Genomic DNA, 21,141 nt, shown 5'->3' with positions numbered 1-21,141 from the left:
TTTCTCATGTAGGCAACGATGAAGTTTGAAATATGAAGGCCAGGGATGATCAGAAGGGATTTCAGGGCCTTGGGACACCTGGTTACTATGGGAGCAGGAGCATGAGTAGTGTTCTCCTTTATCCTTCCAGTTGCAGGGAATGGTGATGGAAGAAACAAGAAGAACCAACAGATCAATACGGGTGGCAACAGCTGGGGTACACCTGTCTTAAATGGAGAAAAGGCTCTTTGTACAGGGGTGCAGTGCTCATTGAAAGAGCTTTAAAATGGATTGAAGGGGAAAAGGGCTAAACCCAGGCTTGCTGGACGTAAGCCTGGTGGCCACACAGCAGTGTTTGAGGGATGGAGTGGCAGCAAGATCCTTCACATTGCTCCATGATGTGTGAGTATGCTGGAGCACATTTGAAATACGTACAATGCACACAGTATGAGGAACAAACTAAAGGAGCTGGAAGTGAGCAAGTAAGAGGGGTTTTTTCATCTTTGTACCTCTTATGGTAGTGGGAAGAGCTATCTGAACATGGGTGAGGGAATTTTACCTAGTCCAGGAAGAGGGCTGTATTCCCAAATCCTGCTAGAGAATGTACCCTTCTGAGTCAGAAAACTTCTGATGGCATTCATTGGACTCTCTGTCATTTAGATAATGAAGATGGGTATTGGACAGTCACTGTAATTGAAAAGTACTGAAAGTTTTATTGATCAAATAAAACAGCTTTGTCCCTGTCACTGAGATGTGTTAGGACCATTATGTCTATAAAAAGTATATGCAATAAAGCTTCCCCTAGGATCAAGAAGTGCAATGTAGCTGCAGTGGTTTCTTGCTTTATTTTTTAGATCCCTTAATTCTTTTTTACCTCAAATACAGGATTTGTGATCAAGTATCTGTTTGCATATTTCTCTAAGTTACACAGGGTATTTTGCACAGTCATCTGTTTTTACTCTTCAATACTGTAACACTTTAAAAAAAACCCCAAACACTACAATTTAATTGACTGGTTTTTAATTATTTTTACAAGTAAGAAATGAAAAAAGAATGTTAAAGAAGGAGCACAAGTTACTCTGGGGAAGACATCATTCCAGCTTTCCTAGGGTCTCTGCTTTCTTTTTCCAATGATCATATCTTCAGCTGAGTTGCCATTGGGAACCAATTGATACAGCCTGTTGCAGTTGGGAGCCATATTTTACAGATTGTTGAATTTGGGAGTCACTTTCTGCAGAGGTTTCTGAAGAGCAAGCGTTCACACAGTGGCAGTTTTCCACATAGAGATAGTTATAATTTATGCTGGTTCCATTTCGGCAAGTCAGGGTCACCTCTCTTGTTTGGGTTCTGAGTTCCTGGCAGCAACCACACGTGTGTTCCATCTGGTTTGCTTCAACAGAGTACCTGTGTTCCACCAGGAAAAAAGAAATGCATGTCAGTAAAAACTGACAGAACCCCCTCAGTGATTTTTGTTTTGCAAGGGTTTGGTTTGGTTTTGGTTTTTTTTTTTTTTTTACATTCTCTTTTCCTCCATCTCGTTTGCACTTATGAGTGTGATTTTTGTTACCTCTGTCTTCAACAGTGGAACTTTTCTTGCTTCCATTGAATCTGATTCAATTCAGTGGAATCATATAAACACATTAACTTCATTGCTATTCTGTGATCACAGAATCACGTAGGTTAGAACAGACCTTTCAGATCTAAGCATTAACCCAGCACTGCAAAAGCTCTTTCAATGAGCACTGCACCCCTGTACAAAGAGCCTTTTCTCCATTTAAGACAGGTGTACCCCAGCTGTTGCCACCCGTATTGATCTGTTGGTTCTTCTTGTTTCTTCCATCACCATTCCCTGCAACTGGAAGGATAAAGGAGAACACTACTCATGCTCCTGCTCCCATAGTAACCAGGTGTCCCAAGGCCCTGAAATCCCTTCTGATCATCCCTGGCCTTCATATTTCAAACTTCATCGTTGCCTACATGAGAAAGCAATAATGGGTAATAATCTAAGGGCTGTATGAGATCTGAAAGTTTCCTCATCACATCTCTAACCCAGGCCTCAGGGAAGCAGAAGACTTCCCTAAGAAGTGGGCCTTGCCAGGAACTTGGACTTCTGTTCCCCTCACTGGAGGGTCTCCTATGCCAGTACCTTCTCCTGCTTGCTTGCTTTCTGGAAGCAGTTTAGACAGAGTACAGAAGTCTAAGCATTAAAATCCACCACTAAACCATCTCTCTTAAGTGCCACACCTGCATATCTTTTAAATACTTGCAGGGATGGTGACTCAACTGCTTCCCTGGGCAACTGCTCCAGTGCTTGACAACCATTAAAGTGAAGAAATATTTCCTAATATCCAATCTAAACCCCTCCTGGTGCAACCTGAAGCCATTTCCTCTCACCCTGTCACTTGGTACCTGGGAGAATAGATCAACCCCCACCTCACTACATCCTCCTTTGAGGCAGTTGTAGAGCATGAAGGTCTCCCCTGAGCCTCCTTTTCTCCATGTTAAACGCCTCCCGCTCCTTCATCTAGTCTTCAAGACTTGTGCTCCAGGCCCTTCCCCAGCACTGCTGCCCTTCTCCGGACATGCTCCAGCACCTCAATGTCTTTCTTTCAGTGGGAGGCCCAGAACTAAACACAGGACTCAAGGTGTGGCCTCACAGGGCCACATACAGGTTATTGTCCTGGTCCTGCTGGCCACACAATTGCTGATACAGCCCAGGATGCTCCTGGTTTTGGCCAGATGGGCATTGCTGGCTCATGTTCAGCTGCTGTCACCAGCACCCCCAGGTGATGTTGTGCTGGGCACCTTCCCAGTCCCTCTGCCCCAGCCTGTATCACTGTCTGGGGTTGTGACCAAAGGGCCCAGCATTTGGCCTAATTAAACCTCATACAATTGGCCTCGGCCCATCAATCCAACCTGTCCAGATCCCTCCACAGAGCCTTCCTGCCCTCCAGCAGATCAACACTAACACCCATCTTGGTGCTACTTGCAAATTCACTGAAGGAGCACTTGATCCCCTTGTCCAGATCATTGATAAAGAGACAAAACAGGACTGGCTGCAATACTGGGCCCCAGGGAGCACCACTGGTGACTGGCCCCCAGCTGGAGGTAATTCCACTCGACACTGCTCTCTGGGCCTGGCCATCCAGCCAGTTTTTCACACAGTGAACAGGTCACCTGTCCAAGCTATGAGCTCCCAGCTTTTCCAGGAGTATACTGTGGGAAATGCTGTGAAAGGCTTTCCAAAAGTCCGGGTAGACAATATCCACAGTCTTTTCCTCATCCCCTAAGTGAGTCACCCTGTCATAGGAGATCAGGTTGGTCAAGCAGCAGCTGCCTTTCCCCAACCCATGCTAGCTGGGCCTGATCCCCTGTTTACCCTGTATGTACTCTGTGATCACACTCAAGGTAATCTGTTCCGTGTCCTTCCCTGGCACCAAGGTCAGGCTGACAGGCCTGTAGTTCCCTGGATCCTCTCTCCAACCTTTCTTTTAGATGGGCATCTCATTTGCTGACCTCCAGTCAACCAGGACCTCCATGGTTTACCAGATTGCTGACAAATGATTGAAAGTGGCTTGGTGAGCATTTTCTCCAGCTCTCTCAGTACCCTTGGGTGATAAATTAACACGATAGACCAGTATAAAGGAAGCCATAGAGATGTTAAATTAATTTTTAGAACTTACACTGAGGAGCCAGGACAAGTTCCTTCACAATATGACAGCTCAACAGGTTCAGAAGACTCACAGTCAGCATGATGTATCACAGTTTTCTTGCTGTAAGGCCTGCAGTTTTTAGCTTCATAAAAAGAGGGGAGGAGAGAAAATATATTTCAGTTCTCTAGTTCAGAACTAAAGGAATGCTAAACCAGTTTGAAAGTGCTTGATGTCTGATTACTGAGAATCTACAGTATGTGGTGGGGTGGGTACCGTGTAATTTATATGGAGTTGTCAGATTATTCTTTGATTTCAGCTGTAAAGTGCCGTTGGAAGGTAATGCAGAGGCCTGAGCATTGCTGGTTTGATTTGTGGTATTCAGTATCAGGAAAAAAAAATTGCATTTTTCTTTTGAATAAATAGTGAAACACAGGGTCTTCCTTAATAGACTGTGTGAAAACAGGGTGAGTGAAGCATCCATCCATCCACTCAAAGATAGTTACAAGTTGAACAGAGTGCTCTTCCGGCAGAACACATAAACACAGCATTACTTACGTTTACATATTTTGCAGCAGCCATCAGGAGTAGTCTCTGCTTCATCCTTTGTAAAAGTAAAGAAGGATTTGTATTAGTGCACAGATTACAATCATGAGTAAGAATATGAGTTAGCAGTACTGAGACTGGGCAGAAGGCTTCTCTGTGATGAATCCTGAATGAAACAATGGATGACTTACTGTCCTCACCATGGGAGTCTTGAATCTTTGTAGCCTCATAAAAAAATACTATGCTTTTCTTATTATTAATCACAGAGCAAGCCTAGTTTCATTCTTAAGACATTCCTGCAACTTCAGTGAAAGTGACTTGTTGTATTCTTTCTTGTCCCTTCTTGTTCATTTAAACTGAATTCAGTCAGTGAAAAATTGATTACAACTTACAGGATCGCACTCTCCGGGGTCGTACTCAGGGCATACTTTTTTAATTTGGACTGCAACAAACTGATCTTCAATTTTTTCACATTTGTAATGGCTGCATTGATCGAGTGGCAGGATCTCATTAACCTAAAATTTTAGAAGAAAAGCAAAAGTTTTTTTTTTTTTTCATTGTGATCGAGTAAATCAGAGCTAATTAAGTTCTCACTCCTCAAAGATTCTCAGATGCTTCTGAACTTCTTTCAAGTGGCAAAAATGAAGTTCTGCAAACTGTACCTAGCTTGAAAGTTTAAATCCTGGCTCTGAACACTTAGACCATAAATTAGAAACCATTGCTCCATTAGCCACAAAAATCAAGAATTTGATTCCAAATAATGTTCAACTCAGAAAACTGACACATTGTTTTTCAGAGTAATTTCAGTATTTTATCTTTACTAGTAAGGGACATGAGCTGACTCCTAGCTGTTCTAACTTGCATGGGCTAACAGAGAGGTCTGAAAATGAAAGGAATACTTACCTTGAACTCTTGAACAGTGTGGTTACTGAGTTTGACTTTGCAAGCTACTTCAATACACTTCCCGCAGCACTCTCCTTCCTCAGTCATGTATTGGTAACCCTACTCGGAAAGAGAGGAAGAAGAAAGTATGTTCAGTTGGTGATGGAGAATTCTGGTCTTGCTGTAGCTGACTGGCAGCCTAGAGAACCTGAACTCACCAGCGGGCAAGAGGTGTCACACGGAGCTGTTTCACAATGGATAATGTTTGTGTTAGTCTCTGGGTCTTTCTCAGAACTGCAGGTACACTTCTTACATGAATCGATTAGTACTGACTTTCCAACCTGTAAGACAGAAAAAAAACCCCAAAAAACATTCAAATGCCAACACTTTCTATATAATATAAAGGCAGAGTTGAAAGCATTGCTGAGAACCACTAAGGTTGCTGAAATGCAAGTATGACTGAGTTCTCAAATTCTCTTTGAACACAGAGTTTTTTGGCTTCATGCCTTGCAGGAAAGCTCATATTAAGAGGAAACTAAATGAAGCAATGTAAAAAGGGAGCAGTAAATTAATGAAATTAAGATGGGTTTGTACTGTCTAGTTATTTTACCAGCTCCATTTAAGAATATTTTTTCTCTATAAGTTATGTTCAGTGGTTGTAAAACAATTATGATTTAAAAACAGAAATTAAAATAAGCCTTTATATATGCAGATACATAAGCAGAGATATACATTTACATACGGATTTTAGTCTTTCTGAAGTATATCCCCAAAGGCTCCAGCACTAATATTTAAATTATGAGTTAATGACCTAAGTACCAATTTTAGCAAAAAGGTTTAGGTATTAATTAAATAAAAAATGTTCGCTTTGTTTTTTTAAGGTTCTCTGGGCTTATTTCAAAGAGCAATTGAGTTTGGGCTATTCATCAAACTGTCTGGAAAAGTCATTAATTACAGAAGTGGGAGGAAGCTTAAAAAGAAAGTACATCACTAAAAATGGTACATTCATTTTTTTATGTTACATATTGAGGAGCACTTCTGTGACAAATTTGATTTTGACATTAAAATACCCAAACAACTTCCAGTTAAGGGCTAGAGAGAAAAAAAAACCCCAAACCCCAAAAAACATGTACTGGGAAAAGAACTTTCTCGAAGACTTATTTTGGTAGAAAGGATGTACTTTTCAATTCCAGCAATATACTGCTGTATCATTCTCACCGTGTGCAGTGTTCCGTTAATCACACAGACACCAGGTATTGGTTCTGAAAAACAAAACAAAAAATTAATTCCAGAATAACTTAAATTGTGGGACTTCCTGAGAAGTCAAGATGTTTTCAGGTTTTTTTAGTAACACAGAGAGTACGGAAAACTTTCATTCAATCCCCCTACATGCTTAGACTTCATATGTAGTGTAGATGAATGTTTAAATAAAGTTTCATCATTAAAACTAGCTGGAAGAGTTGGAGAGGAATGGCTTCAAACTCAAGCTATGCCTGAAAAATCCCTTTTTTGCCCTTTCAATATCTGGTTCAGTTCAAATTAAATTAGTTGTTTTCTCTGAACCCTAGGAGTCCAAAGATGCTTCAGTTATTGATTCTTTATGACCTTTCAGAACATGGCTTGTACGGAAGATTGACTCTGTGGAAGAAGGTATTCCTACTGTGGTAATATAAATTTGACAACATGGCAGAACCCATTTATGTCTTTCACAGAACTGCTTCAAACTTGCCTGTTCCTTTGTTTTGACTTTTCTTTTTCAGGCATAATTTATGGGTACTTTTTTTTTTTTATTCTTTTGCACAAGTATATGTACATAAAATATATGTATATAAAAATGTATGTTTATCAATAAATTAATATAACTGTAGGATTTTTAAATTTTCATGAGCTTCTGGTGAGAGCACAGTTATTACTTTTCATACACTGACAGTTAAGTTATTGATTACAATTCGCTTTCTATTATTGCTTCCTGTTACTTTGTCTTGTAGTTTTGCTTTTTACTGGCTTATTCTTATGTTTATGCATCTTAGTTTAGTTGCATTTAGGCTAATGTTAATGTGTTACATGTGTTAATAATGTTACATTATTAACATGAAAAAGATGCATTGATAACATTTATGATTACAGGTCTAGAGATAGTTGAGCTACATAGACCAGTGAATGTTCAAAATATTATTCTGCTCTCCCACCCATTCTCTCATTGAAGTTAATTGAAAATAGCATTATTTTTTTTAAAACAAAGCTTTAATGCATATTTAGCCAAAAATTGTTGTGCGTTCACTGAGACAGAACAACTTAAGGAAGGTTTTGCTGTTACTGTGGTACATGAAGAGCTTCCTTAGATATTAAGAGAAGTGCAAATGTAATTTACTGGGGTGTATGGTGTGGTATTTATACATGTGTTTTTAATACTTACGGCATTCAAATTCAGGACAACATGGGTCTTTCTGTGGTAGTACAGCCATGGAAACAAATCCTAGGTCACAAATTGTTTGCTGAGCTGTTTGGCATGGGAGCGGCTGGCATTGCACAGTAGCAGTGAGGGAGTCACAGACACACTTCTGGCATTCATTTATCCACTCCTCTCCAGGCTGAAAATATGTAAATTATTTATTCTTAAATACTCCTTCACCCTAGTTGTTCAGTTTTAACTTCAGATATACTCTCAAAATCAGTAGGAAATTCAGATTAGAGTTATTTTAGGACACAATTTAAGAGCAGGTATGCTGAGAACAACACAGAATTTTCTTCTGCATAAAAAGAATGGTATCTTACATTTCATGGCTAGTGTACTTATTTCTATGAAATTTAAATGACTTTTATTAAAAGCCAAAGTCTCTGCCATGATCTTAGTGAGCTTTTCCACCTAGGGATTGCTTAAAATCTGGTAATGCCAGGTTAAATAATTGTGTGCTATCAGGTCATTTGTTACATGACAAAATTTGTCATTGAGATACATAGAAGTTGATTTGAATTGGCTTTTAAAAATTGATCTAGTTTTGCAACAGTGGTGTATTAGAAAGTAGGGAGAGGAACCACCTTTCGTGGAGGATTCACATCAGTACAGTTTCTTTCTACTGAAGTTGTGAGGGTTGTTGCTGTGGTTGGTGAGGCAGCTTGTGGTGTAGTTGAGGAGGCAACTGAAGGAACAGGTGTTGTGAAAGGACATGGCCCCTGGAATGGCTCAATTTCACATTCCTTATTGCAAAGTGCATAAAAATTACAGCCAGCTCTATCTGTTCTGTTGTAAACCACTTCCCCTGTAGATGAAAATTGGAGGAGAAATTACAAGAATGAAAATACTTAGGGAGAAAAACCAAGAAAATATTGTGAAAATATGAAATGTATTCATGTATAAAAAGTTCTGTGTTTAGATGATTTTGAATGGTTATGTTTAATTGAATAGAGACTTAAGGGTTTATATTGGCCATGAAATTTTTTATAATCATAATGTAAGACACTTACCAGGAGAAAATAAAGTTTCGAACACATGACAAAAGCATGGAGTTATTTTGCTGGATGTAAAAGATGTGCTGGTGGAAGAACTGAAGGTTGCAGGAGTGCTTCTTGTAACATGACTTGACTGTGATGTACCAGTTGAAGCTACTGTTGAGCACAAGTAATAATTTAGTTTGCAGGCAAAGGATTTTGAACTAATAATTTTAACATATTCAAGAGGTCTTTTCAACATTCTGGCAAACCAAGTGAATATTTTTGTTTCATTCAAATACTTGACCTATTCATAAGTGGAGATTGTATAAATTTTTTTATTATACATATCTGGCCTTTGGCAAATATTATGAGATTTACCTCTAAAATTTTCAAAAGTTTCAACTTTCTCCGTTGAAGTAAGAATTAGTAATATGAAGCTAACCCAGCTATCAAACATAAATACTAGGAACAGAGGGGCAGATTGATTAAAAATTGGTTTATCTGTTTAAGGAATATAAATGGTCACAGAATCAGGAAATCACAGATTGGTTTAGGGGAATAAGCAACAGAAGAAAAGATACGAATGTTGTTGTAATGAAAAAGCTGATAGTAAACTTTCAAGAAGTAGACAGTGACATACCTGGGCTGACAGTGGTGCTGGATAAAACCGTGGTAGCAATCTTTTCTACAGTAGAAGAAAAGGATGTTGTAAGAATTTCTGTAGTGCCTGTGGTACTTCTAGGCTGAGGAAGAGTGGTAGTGAGCACAGCTGTGCTGCCAGTAGTGGTTCTTAATTTTATTTTGGGTGAACTGGAGGCAGAAGTAGGTGATGTTGGAGCCTGGGTTGCCACAGTGGAGGTTTCTCCTGGAGCAGAGGTGGGTGAGGCTCTTGTGGTGCTTCCCTCGCCAGTCCTTGTGGTACTGGCAGTGCTTGTGGCTGGGGTGGGCACTGATGGTCTGGGGGTGATGGTGGTGGTTCCTTTTGTTGTTCCTGGCTGTGGAAGTGTGGTGGCAGCAGTTGGTGTTGCTACAGGTTGGGTTGCTACTGTGGTGGTTTCTGTTTGGAGGTAGGTAGTGGAGGTGCTTACAGTGGTTCTTGGTGGTGGCACTGTGGTCTGGCAGTTTTTCCGGTCACAGCACAGCACCGAGACCTCATAGTCAAAGCATGTGGGGTACTTGAGGGGCTGATCCTTATTTCTGCACACAAGCCCCCTGTCAATGCTGCACTCAAATTTCTGTCCCATTATTTTCACAATCCTGTCAGGGTAATCTTTGGCACGGCACTTGATGTCTCGTGGCTTGTCACACAGCTCATACCCAGCGGCTCGGATGCTTTCAAAAGTCTCTGTATCTCCATTTTCACTGCCTGGAGTAGGGGAGTCCACATTAAACCACTGTGTCCAGGCACAGTGCTCCACCACGCAGTTGTCTGTGGTATTGGAGATGCGGACGGTGGTGGTAGCTGGGGTGGGCACTGTTGTCGTGGGTGGGGTGATGCTAGTTGTGCCTTCATTCTGAGGGGGAGAGGTGCTGGTGGTGGTAGCGATGATGGTTGTGCCTTCTGTGGATGGGGCTGTGGTGCTGGGGAGAGCGGTGGTGGCAGTGGTGGTTCTAATTTTAACTTTGGAGGTTGTTGTGGGAGATGTTGGAGCCTGGGTTGCCACAGTGGAGGTTTCTCCTGGAGCAAGGGTGGGTGACGCTCTTGTGGTGCTTCCCTCGATAGTCCTTGAGGTACTGGCAGTGCTTGTGGCGGGGGTGGGCACTGTTGTTGTGGGTGGGGTGATGGTGGTTGTGCCTTCAGTCAGAGGGGGAGAGGTGCTGGTGGTGGTAGCGATGATGGTTGTGCCTTCTGTGGATGGGGCTGTGGTGCTGGGGAGAGCGGTGGTGGCAGTGGTGGTTCTAATTTTAACTTTGGAGGTTGTTGTGGGAGATGTTGGAGCCTGGGTTGCCACAGTGGAGGTTTCTCCTGGAGCAGGGGTGGGTGAGGCTCTTGTGGTGCTTCCCTCGGTAGTTCTTGTGGTACTGGCAGTGCTTGTGGCTGGGGTGGGCACTGTTGTCGTGGGTGGGGTGATGGTGGTTGTACCTTCAGTCAGAGGGGGAGAGGTCCTTGTGGTGGTAGCGATGATGGTTGTGCCTTCTGTGGATGGGGCTGTGGGGCTGGGGAGAGCGGTGGTGGCAGTGGTGGTTCTAATTTTAACTTTGGAGGTTGTTGTGGGAGATGTTGGAGCCTGGGTTGCCACAGTGGAGGTTTCTCCTGGAGCAGGGGTGGGTGAGGCTCTTGTGGTGCTTCCCTCGGTAGTCCTTGAGGTACTGGCAGTGCTTGTGGCTGGGGTGGGCACTGTTGTTGTGGGTGGGGTGATGGTGGTTGTACCTTCAGTCAGAGGGGGAGAGGTGCTGGTGGTGGTAGCGATGATGGTTGTGCCTTCTGTGGATGGGGCTGTGGGGCTGGGGAGAGCAGTGGTGGCAGTGGTGGTTCTAATTTTTACTTTGGAGGTTGTTGTGGGAGATGTTGGAGCCTGGGTTGCCACAGTGGAGGTTTCTCCTGGAGCAGGGGTGGGTGAGGCTCTTGTGGTGCTTCCCTCGGTAGTTCTTGTGGTACTGGCTGTGCTTGTGGCTGGGGTGGGCACTGTTGTTGTGGGTGGGGTGATGGTGGTTGTGCCTTCAGTCAGAGGGGGAGAGGTGCTGGTGGTGGTAGCGATGATGGTTGTGCCTTCTGTGGATGGGGCTGTGGGGCTGGGGAGAGCGGTGGTGGCAGTGGTGGTTCTAATTTTAACTTTGGAGGTTGTTGTGGGAGATGTTGGAGCCTGGGTTGCCACAGTGGAGGTTTCTCCTGGAGCAGGGGTGGGTGACGCTCTTGTGGTGCTTCCCTCGATAGTCCTTGTGGTACTGGCAGTGCTTGTGGCTGGGGTGGGCACTGTTGTTGTGGGTGGGGTGATGGTGGTTGTGCCTTCAGTCAGAGGGGGAGAGGTGCTGGTGGTGGTAGCGATGATGGTTGTGCCTTCTGTGGATGGGGCTGTGGTGCTGGGGAGAGCGGTGGTGGCAGTGGTGGTTCTAATTTTAACTTTGGAGGTTGTTGTGGGAGATGTTGGAGCCTGGGTTGCCGCAGTGGAGGTTTCTCCTGGAGCAGGGGTGGGTGAGGCTCTTGTGGTGCTTCCCTCGGTAGTTCTTGTGGTACTGGCAGTGCTTGTGGCTGGGGTGGGCACTGTTGTCGTGGGTGGGGTGATGGTGGTTGTACCTTCAGTCAGAGGGGGAGAGGTCCTTGTGGTGGTAGTGATGATGGTTGTGCCTTCTGTGGATGGGGCTGTGGGGCTGGGGAGAGCGGTGGTGGCAGTGGTGGTTCTAATTTTTACTTTGGAGGTTGTTGTGGGAGATGTTGGAGCCTGGGTTGCCGCAGTGGAGGTTTCTCCTGGAGCAGGGGTGGGTGACGCTCTTGTGGTGCTTCCCTCGGTAGTTCTTGTGGTACTGGCAGTGCTTGTGGCTGGGGTGGGCACTGTTGTTGTGGGTGGGGTGATGGTGGTTGTGCCTTCAGTCAGAGGGGGAGAGGTGCTGGTGGTGGTAGCGATGATGGTTGTGCCTTCTGTGGATGGGGCTGTGGGGCTGGGGAGAGCGGTGGTGGCAGTGGTGGTTCTAATTTTAACTTTGGAGGTTGTTGTGGGAGATGTTGGAGCCTGGGTTGCCACAGTGGAGGTTTCTCCTGGAGCAGGGGTGGGTGAGGCTCTTGTGGTGCTTCCCTCGGTAGTCCTTGTGGTACTGGCAGAGCTTGTGGCTGGGGTGGGCACTGATGGTCTGGGGGTGATGGTGGTGGTTCCTTTTGTTGTTCCTGGCTGTGGAAGTGTGGTGGCAGCAGTTGGTGTTGCTACAGGTTGGGTTGCTACTGTGGTGGTTTCTGTTTGGAGGTAGGTAGTGGAGGTGCTTACAGTGGTTCCTGGTGGTGGCACTGTGGTCTGGCAGTTTTTCCGGTCACAGCACAGCACCGAGACCTCATAGTCAAAGCATGTGGGGTACTTGAGAGGCTGATCCTTATTTCTGCACACAAGCCCCCTGTCAATGCTGCACTCAAATTTCTGTCCCATTATTTTCACAATCCTGTCAGGGTAATCTTTGGCACGGCACTTGATGTCTCGTGGCTTGTCACACAGCTCATACCCAGCGGCTCGGATGCTTTCAAAAGTCTCTGTATCTCCATTTTCACTGCCTGGAGTAGGGGAGTCCACATTAAACCACTGTGTCCAGGCACAGTGCTCCACCACGCAGTTGTCTGTGGTATTGGAGATGCGGACGGTGGTGGTAGCTGGGGTGGGCACTGTTGTTGTGGGTGGGGTGATGCTAGTTGTGCCTTCATTCTGAGGGGGAGAGGTGCTGGTGGTGGTAGCGATGATGGTTGTGCCTTCTGTGGATGGGGCCGTGGTGCTGGGGATAGCGGTGGTGGCAGTGGTGGTTCTAATTTTAACTTTGGAGGTTGTTGTGGGAGATGTTGGAGCCTGGGTTGCCGCAGTGGAGGTTTCTCCTGGAGCAGGGGTGGGTGAGGCTCTTGTGGTGCTTCCCTCGGTAGTCCTTGTGGTACTGGCAGTACTTGTAGCTGGGGTGGGCACTGTTGTCATGGGTGGGGTGATGGTGGTTGTACCTTCAGTCAGAGGGGGAGAGGTGCTGGTGGTGGTAGCGATGATGGTTGTGCCTTCTGTGGATGGGGCTGTGGGGCTGGGGAGAGCGGTGGTGGCAGTGGTGGTTCTAATTTTAACTTTGGAGGTTGTTGTGGGAGATGTTGGAGCCTGGGTTGCCACAGTGGAGGTTTCTCCTGGAGCAAGGGTGGGTGACGCTCTTGTGGTGCTTCCCGCGATAGTCCTTGAGGTACTGGCAGTGCTTGTGGCGGGGGTGGGCACTGTTGTTGTGGGTGGGGTGATGGTGGTTGTGCCTTCAGTCAGAGGGGGAGAGGTGCTGGTGGTGGTAGCGATGATGGTTGTGCCTTCTGTGGATGGGGCTGTGGGGCTGGGGAGAGCGGTGGTGGCAGTGGTGGTTCTAATTTTAACTTTGGAGGTTGTTGTGGGAGATGTTGGAGCCTGGGTTGCCACAGTGGAGGTTTCTCCTGGAGCAGGGGTGGGCGAGGCTCTTGTGGTGCTTCCCTCGGTAGTTCTTGTGGTACTGGCAGTGCTTGTGGCTGGGGTGGGCACTGTTGTTGTGGGTGGGGTGATGGTGGTTGTGCCTTCAGTCAGAGGGGGAGAGGTGCTGGTGGTGGTAGCGATGATGGTTGTGCCTTCTGTGGATGGGGCTGTGGGGCTGGGGAGAGCGGTGGTGGCAGTGGTGGTTCTAATTTTAACTTTGGAGGTTGTTGTGGGAGATGTTGGAGCCTGGGTTGCCACAGTGGAGGTTTCTCCTGGAGCAGGGGTGGGTGAGGCTCTTGTGGTGCTTCCCTCGGTAGTCCTTGAGGTACTGGCAGTGCTTGTGGCTGGGGTGGGCACTGATGGTCTGGGGGTGATGGTGGTTGTACCTTCAGTCAGAGGGGGAGAGGTCCTTGTGGTGGTAGCGATGATGGTTGTGCCTTCTGTGGATGGGGCTGTGGGGCTGGGGAGAGCGGTGGTGGCAGTGGTGGTTCTAATTTTAACTTTGGAGGTTGTTGTGGGAGATGTTGGAGCCTGGGTTGCTGCAGTGGAGGTTTCTCCTGGAGCAGGGGTGGGTGAGGCTCTTGTGGTGCTTCCCTCGGTAGTCCTTGAGGTACTGGCAGTGCTTGTGGCTGGGGTGGGCACTGTTGTTGTGGGTGGGGTGATGGTGGTTGTGCCTTCAGTCAGAGGGGGAGAGGTGCTGGTGGTGGTAGCGATGATGGTTGTGCCTTCTGTGGATGGGGCTGTGGGGCTGGGGAGAGCGGTGGTGGCAGTGGTGGTTCTAATTTTAACTTTGGAGGTTGTTGTGGGAGATGTTGGAGCCTGGGTTGCCACAGTGGAGGTTTCTCCTGGAGCAGGGGTGGGTGAGGCTCTTGTGGTGCTTCCCTCGGTAGTCCTTGTGGTACTGGCAGAGCTTGTGGCTGGGGTGGGCACTGATGGTCTGGGGGTGATGGTGGTGGTTCCTTTTGTTGTTCCTGGCTGTGGAAGTGTGGTGGCAGCAGTTGGTGTTGCTACAGGTTGGGTTGCTACTGTGGTGGTTTCTGTTTGGAGGTAGGTAGTGGAGGTGCTTACAGTGGTTCCTGGTGGTGGCACTGTGGTCTGGCAGTTTTTCCGGTCACAGCACAGCACCGAGACCTCATAGTCAAAGCATGTGGGGTACTTGAGGGGCTGATCCTTATTTCTGCACACAAGCCCCCTGTCAATGCTGCACTCAAATTTCTGTCCCATTATTTTCACAATCCTGTCAGGGTAATCTTTGGCACGGCACTTGATGTCTCGTGGCTTGTCACACAGCTCATACCCAGCGGCTCGGATGCTTTCAAAAGTCTCTGTATCTCCATTTTCACTGCCTGGAGTAGGGGAGTCCACATTAAACCACTGTGTCCAGGCACAGTGCTCCACCACGCAGTTGTCTGTGGTATTGGAGATGCGGACAGTGGTGGTAGCTGGGGTGGGCACTGTTGTTGTGGGTGGGGTGATGCTAGTTGTGCCTTCATTCTGAGGGGGAGAGGTGCTGGTGGTGGTAGCGATGATGGTTGTGCCTTCTGTGGATGGGGCTGTGGTGCTGGGGATAGCGGTGGTGGCAGTGGTGGTTCTTATTTTAGTATGTGGAGTGGAGGCCATAATGGGTGATGTTGTTTGAATAGCAACAGTGGATAATACAGTTGGAAGAGTTTTTTTTGTAGATGTAGGGGTGCTTTCTATGGTGGTTGTGGAAGTGCTGGCAGTAGTAGTAGCTGGGGTAGGCACTCTTGGTGTGGGTGTAACGACCGTTGTGCCTTGTGTTGGCACGGCAGTAGTACTGGTGATTATTTTGGTGCCAGGAGTGGTTTCTAGTGTTGATTCTGCGAGAGTTGAGATGGTAGTGGTTGATGATGGAGCTTGGGTCTCCACAGTGGAGGTTTCTGGTGTAGTAGTTGTGATTTGGTAACCTGTTGTTGAGACTTGCGATGTCGTTGGTGTTACTGAGGTTTCCGTCAGAGGAGTCGTTCTTTCTCTCAGTGGTATTGTAGTTACTTCACTTTCTTGGTTTTGTGTTGTTGGTTTTATCATTGTCTGTACTGTAAATGGTGTTGATTCTACAGCACTAGTTGTGAATTCTCTTGTGGTCGTTGTTGTTGTAGTTTGTATTTCTGAACACGGTATGTATCTGCAGCATGATACTCTGATTTCATAATTATAGCACTGCTTAGATTCTTGGTCCTGGTTCTTGCATATTAATCCTCTGCTTTGACTACACTCTATTGTCTGGTTAAGGTTGGTAATTTCTGTATCTGGATATTCTTTGGCTCTGCATTGAACATCACTTGGATTTGCACATACACTGTATCCTTTATCCTTGAGATTCTGAAATGTTTCATTATCTCCGCTGTCCTCTTTGTCTTCAGGCTGAGTGGAATCATACCATTCTGACCACTCACAGACATTTTTCACACATACAGTTGTCACTGGTGTTGCAGTTGTCGTTTCTGTAATTTAAAGGAGGAAACATAAGCCTAGTCTGGTCTTATTAAAGAGAGTTCCAGGAAGAAATTATTCATCTTCCATACCTTTTTTTTTGTTGTAAATAATTTTTTATGTTATGTAGTACTTTTAATTTTGAAGAGCTTGCTTTGGCAGTTTCAAGTTTAATTTCTAAAGTAGGTTTTGATATCTTGCCTCTATTATTATTCTAGAGGTACATTTGTCAACATCTATTAAGGAATTGTAGCTAAATATAAGAAATCTGATACCCTTTGCCCAGTATGTCACTACTTAGATAATAGATCTCACACTTGCTATGGTGTAAGTAGAGGAGTTTTTATTTTCCTTGGTATTATCTCTGTATTTATTTACTCTTAACTGCATAACCATGCAGACTTTAAAATATTTTTACCAGTTAATGATTTTTCTACTTAGTTCAATATTACAATATGTAACATATTTATAAATATAAAATATAAAATATATACTTAACATTTATGTATTTTATATATAGTACATTATAACAGAGAATACACATCTACTATGTATGAAATATATAATCTAATAGGTATTTTCTATGTATTTTAATAAGACTTCTTTTCATGTTCTTGGTGTTATGAAGATAATAATTTGGAATAGATATTACTTTCTCAATATAAATGTTACTTAATAGAAGACTTAAATTTGAATATTTAGTTCTTGCTGTAGTATAATTTTGTGGATATATTTCTCACAATTACTCAATAATTAATTAACTGCAGGAATGATGTAGCAGTGTACTCCAGGAATAGAAGGAAACTGTTGATTTGGGTATTAAACACAATTAGGAAAGATTCCAAAGAACAGTTATAAATAGTTTAAACATTCCCTCAAACTAAATTTCTTATCTTCAGTTTGCACTTACATGCTCAGTAATTTCAGAAATGGCAGCAACTGTCTTTCATGTTTTCAGAAGGTGGTCTAGAACTGCTGATCTTTTTTGCAAGGAAATGAGAAGATTCTCCAGGATGCAATGATTAATAAGCTCTACGATTTTTTCCCTTGGGAACACCCGGGTGAAACAGAGGAGACTGAGTTTGTAAGAAATGCTAAATTCATTTCTACATGCTTGACTGTGGTCTCCTTTTTCAACTAAAGCTGCCAGGTGAATTGGTGGCTCCAGCAGAAGTCAACAGTTTCAAGTAAAATTATATACTCTTAACTGATGAAAAGGTCATCCCTTTCAGGTAATTTTCAGTCACTTACAGAGATTTTTGAGTTATTTTAAAGATTATTCATGCATACCTGAAGCAGTAGTTGTGGGCTGACTTGTGGAAAATGTAAATGGGGTTGTAAAAATGTCACATTTAAAGATGTTTCTGCTTATTGTTCCATTGACATCGCATGTTGCACTGAAACACCATCCAGTTCCATCTGTGGTGTTATAGACGAGTTCATCGTATTTATAGCTCTTCTCTTCATAAATGCAGTTGCAGGCTGTAATTCAGAAGAAGTTTATTGTCAGTTCAGGCATCTATGAAACGATAATATCCAATGCTGCATTTTCTAAATAAGTGTTCTTAGCTGTCTTACCTTTATCATCGAACTTGCACTGTAAACCTTCTGATGTGCACTCACTGAAACAGAAAGGATAAAAACCCATATATTTCGTGATTGTGATGTAATTTTATTAGTCATCTTCCTGACAGATACTGGCATCAAAAGGCAAGGTACTTTATTTGTGTTTATTCCTAGAGTGTTCTGTTCATTTTGGCTTCTTTTTGGCCATTATTTTCCAAAATCTTCCTTTATATTAAACTTGAACTTATATATAGAAGTGAAGTTAAATATTGTGCAAAGTTACAGGTAGAGGTCTTAAGGAAGACTTTCCTTATTTCCTTCATATCATTCCTTGCATTTGCAATGTTTTTGTACTAAATAGAAGGCTAAAAGGGAGAATTTAATTGCTCAAACAATACAAGTAGGTAATAAAATCCTTGGAAGCAGGCCACTATTAAATATCTTTACTTGTGGCACAACATTTTTCCTACCACAGGAATGTGAAATAGAGATAGCCTAGTCATAAAGGACTTGTTCTTGATGTACCTTTATGCTGAGGACCTACAGTATAATCAGGAACAAATTCAATAGAACATAAAATCACATAAAACCTTCTCATTAATGTAGTAGGAAAACTGGCATTACATCGTAAGGTGTTATTTTTACATAGGTAGCATAAATTAATCCTGCACATAACAGGAACATACAATTTCCCCTAGAGTTTTGATCTTTTTTTCCTTGTATATGATGAGACTGGTATGTTAAGTCTTACCATATCTTACATTCATCCCGTTTATATATCTTTCCATCTTCATTATCATAACAGTCACAGAGACTAACACACTTCATCTGATCCTCATGAAAATATGGCTTGTCTGGTGGGCAGTTAGGGTAGCAGCCTGAAGGTGGAAAAGGTAAGATTGAGATACAGTCAGCAGAGGTTTTACTTGCACGGAATGCATTTGCAGGTCTTGTTTTTAATAGTCATAATGTTTTTACTTTATGTTTTGCAATAACTCTAGGAAGTAATGCAGAGTTAGTAGCATCATCAGAGCCTATCCATAAGAACTTAGTCCTGGACATCTCACTCCAGTTTCCATACTCTACCTCCATTCATGTGGATGTAATGATATTAGAGAAAATTGAATTGTGCAAATACAGCTGATGGGGGAAATACACTCCATTAAAGACAATTAAAAATACAATAATATGTACCCACTAGGAGGTATTTGCAGCTATTTTTACCTTCTAAACCTGGCAAGTCATTGAGGCATTTTCCACTTGGGTTCTTACAGGTCTTCATACAGGAAGCACCACAAGGCTTATAGTGCCATTCACATTCTCCTTGTTGATTGTAATAATCACAGAACAGTGCTGAGGAGAAACAGAAAGTTGGACATGTTCAGGAAAAAAAAAAAGAGCAAATAGCTTAAGCATGAAAAATCCACACAGTGAGATCTTAATGCACATGTGTAACATACTGTACATTTAGCTACCCTTTCAGAAGTGTTTATGACATAAAACTTACGACAAATTGATGGGCTTCTCCAGGCTATGCATACACCAATTTCACTACATGCCTGAGCATAGGCAGCTACTGCTGTACAAAAGCAATCACAGTCTCCTCCAGTGTCGCAGGCACAAGCGTCTGTCACACATGCTTGGTAATATTTTGCTGGTTCGACCTGTTATTAAACAGAAATATAATACTATACATCCTGCCTTCCAGATTATTTCTTACCTTTGCTGGAGTAGTTTTCTTACATTTGTAGCATCTCAGAGGAAAGGCCTACATTGGTAATTTCTTTTTCTTTTGTAAGACACTGTGAAACACCAGAGGTGATGCCAAGTGATACATCCAAACCATGTATTGACAGATTTTTTAGAAATCCAGACTTATATCCTGGTAGAAGATTAGATTAATTTTCAAAAAAAATATTAGGCAACTGCACAGTTACCTGACAACATTTGTTATGTACTTAGTGTCAGATAAAGGCTATGCTGATACTTCATTCCTATGTTATTATTTCATTGAGCTTGTCTTCTGTACCTGGCATATGAAAATTTTTATTCAAGTCAGGCTGCAAGGAAATATGTGGTAATTACGAAATTATTATTCTTTTGTAATTATGTTTCTTCTGTAAATGTCTTTTTATTTCTTACCAGTATGGACTATAAATCTGTCCCACTGAGGAGGATTCAGAGTGAAGGTCTCCTGGCACAGTTTGAAGTGAAACATGTTAATAAATGAGGCGTGCATGTTAAAACCTATGAGGATAGCACCTTCAACAACACACAGACTTAGTTTTCACACTGTAAACTTCTGCCCTGGTAATACCTGAGAGTGACAGGCAGCAAAGACGTTGCTGTTGATGATGCTACACTGCTTCTCTGACCAGGACTTCCGATAAGGGTTGGTAGAACACGGGTCCTTGACACTGGAAGCATCAGGGCATGTAGAGGATACTTTCCAGCTGTTTCCAAACTCCAGGACATTCTCTACTACAGATTGACTCCTTGTAGTGAAGTCATTGACGCTGTTGCCATCATAATTTCCACAGAGACCACAGACCTGGCCCTGCACAAGGGAGTAAATAAAATAATAATGGATGTGAGAAAACTTGAAACAAAATCAGAGACTGAAAGAATACTTGAAATTCAGCTCTTAGAATGGTGGGATTCCATTCTATCAGTCCTGAACCTCTTCATGCTCTGGAACAGAGTAACAGAATATGAGCACTAAGACTAGAAGGATACTACTCTTAACTCTTTTCTTTTAAATATGAGCAGTAAAACCACCTTTGTCATTGTAACCTTCTGTCTTTGAGGTATATTTCTAACAAGGAAATGAGGACTCACAGCTGACTAAGCTTTTCATTTAACCCTTGTTTTATGCAGTAGCTATACATATAAAAAACCAACCTTCTAACTATTACAAGCCTGTAAGTATTACCAGTTCAGCCACCTAATGTACTCATTGAGTCTACCATCAAGACTGCTCACAGGTATATAAAGAAATTACGTTTTCCTTGTACATCCAGAAATATCCCTCATTCTGAATGAAAGGATCTGTACAACAGTGATAGCCTGCAATAGATGCTTTCTCTATGTATCTAAGGTGCATACTTTCATAATACACTATTTTTATAAAATGCCAGTGGGTGAGGCAGCAAAACAACCTATGGTACTGAAACAAGTTGGCATATCTAGTTCTAAATTACACTTAGTTTAAATACCTAACTTAAATGTCATTGTGGTATGCAGTAAGGTAGCAAATTCTGTATTTACTACAGTTTTTAGTGCTTATATATCATAATCTAAGAGAAGGAGTATGAAAGTTGGAATTAATTTTCCTTATCACCTGTGTAATTATATGCTTGACAAATACTTGGTAGCATACAAGAAGCTTTCACTCATAATATTCACTCATAATACACTTCCTTGTTCTTGAAGTGTGATAATTTGTGTGTCAATGAGAACTGGAGACAATGGATTATTTTCAAGATCAAGCCTACTCAGTTGATTTATACACATGTAGTTATGTAATTTTAATA

General features: G+C 43.2%; 1 protein-coding gene and 1 long non-coding RNA gene across 2 annotated transcripts in view; both read right to left on the bottom strand.

The window, feature by feature from the left end:
• Positions 1 to 4,183: 4,183 nt before the first annotated feature.
• Positions 4,184 to 5,167, bottom strand: LOC116446188. The gene is made up of 3 exons (XR_004241079.1): positions 5,079 to 5,167; positions 4,568 to 4,690; positions 4,184 to 4,233 (listed from the first exon to the last, which is right to left on the bottom strand). It is a non-coding gene; the product is annotated as an uncharacterized LOC116446188 (long non-coding RNA).
• Positions 5,168 to 5,379: 212 nt separating this feature from the next.
• Positions 5,380 to 21,141, bottom strand: part of LOC116445983 (mucin-5AC-like) — a 61,627-nt gene continuing 45,865 nt past the window's right edge. Inside the window, 11 exon segments of the mRNA XM_032113179.1 lie at positions 5,380 to 5,398; positions 6,238 to 6,319; positions 7,474 to 7,648; positions 8,097 to 8,317; positions 9,130 to 16,080; positions 17,357 to 17,524; positions 17,621 to 17,664; positions 18,360 to 18,486; positions 18,833 to 18,961; positions 19,116 to 19,272; positions 19,926 to 20,165. Of these exon segments, the coding sequence (XP_031969070.1) occupies positions 5,380 to 5,398; positions 6,238 to 6,319; positions 7,474 to 7,648; positions 8,097 to 8,317; positions 9,130 to 16,080; positions 17,357 to 17,524; positions 17,621 to 17,664; positions 18,360 to 18,486; positions 18,833 to 18,961; positions 19,116 to 19,272; positions 19,926 to 20,165 (8,313 nt within the window).

The sequence above is a fragment of the Corvus moneduloides genome, chromosome 6 (assembly GCF_009650955.1).
Source record: "Corvus moneduloides isolate bCorMon1 chromosome 6, bCorMon1.pri, whole genome shotgun sequence".
Classification (NCBI taxonomy): Eukaryota; Metazoa; Chordata; class Aves; order Passeriformes; family Corvidae; genus Corvus; species Corvus moneduloides.
This window is presented reverse-complemented; position numbering and strand designations above follow the sequence as displayed.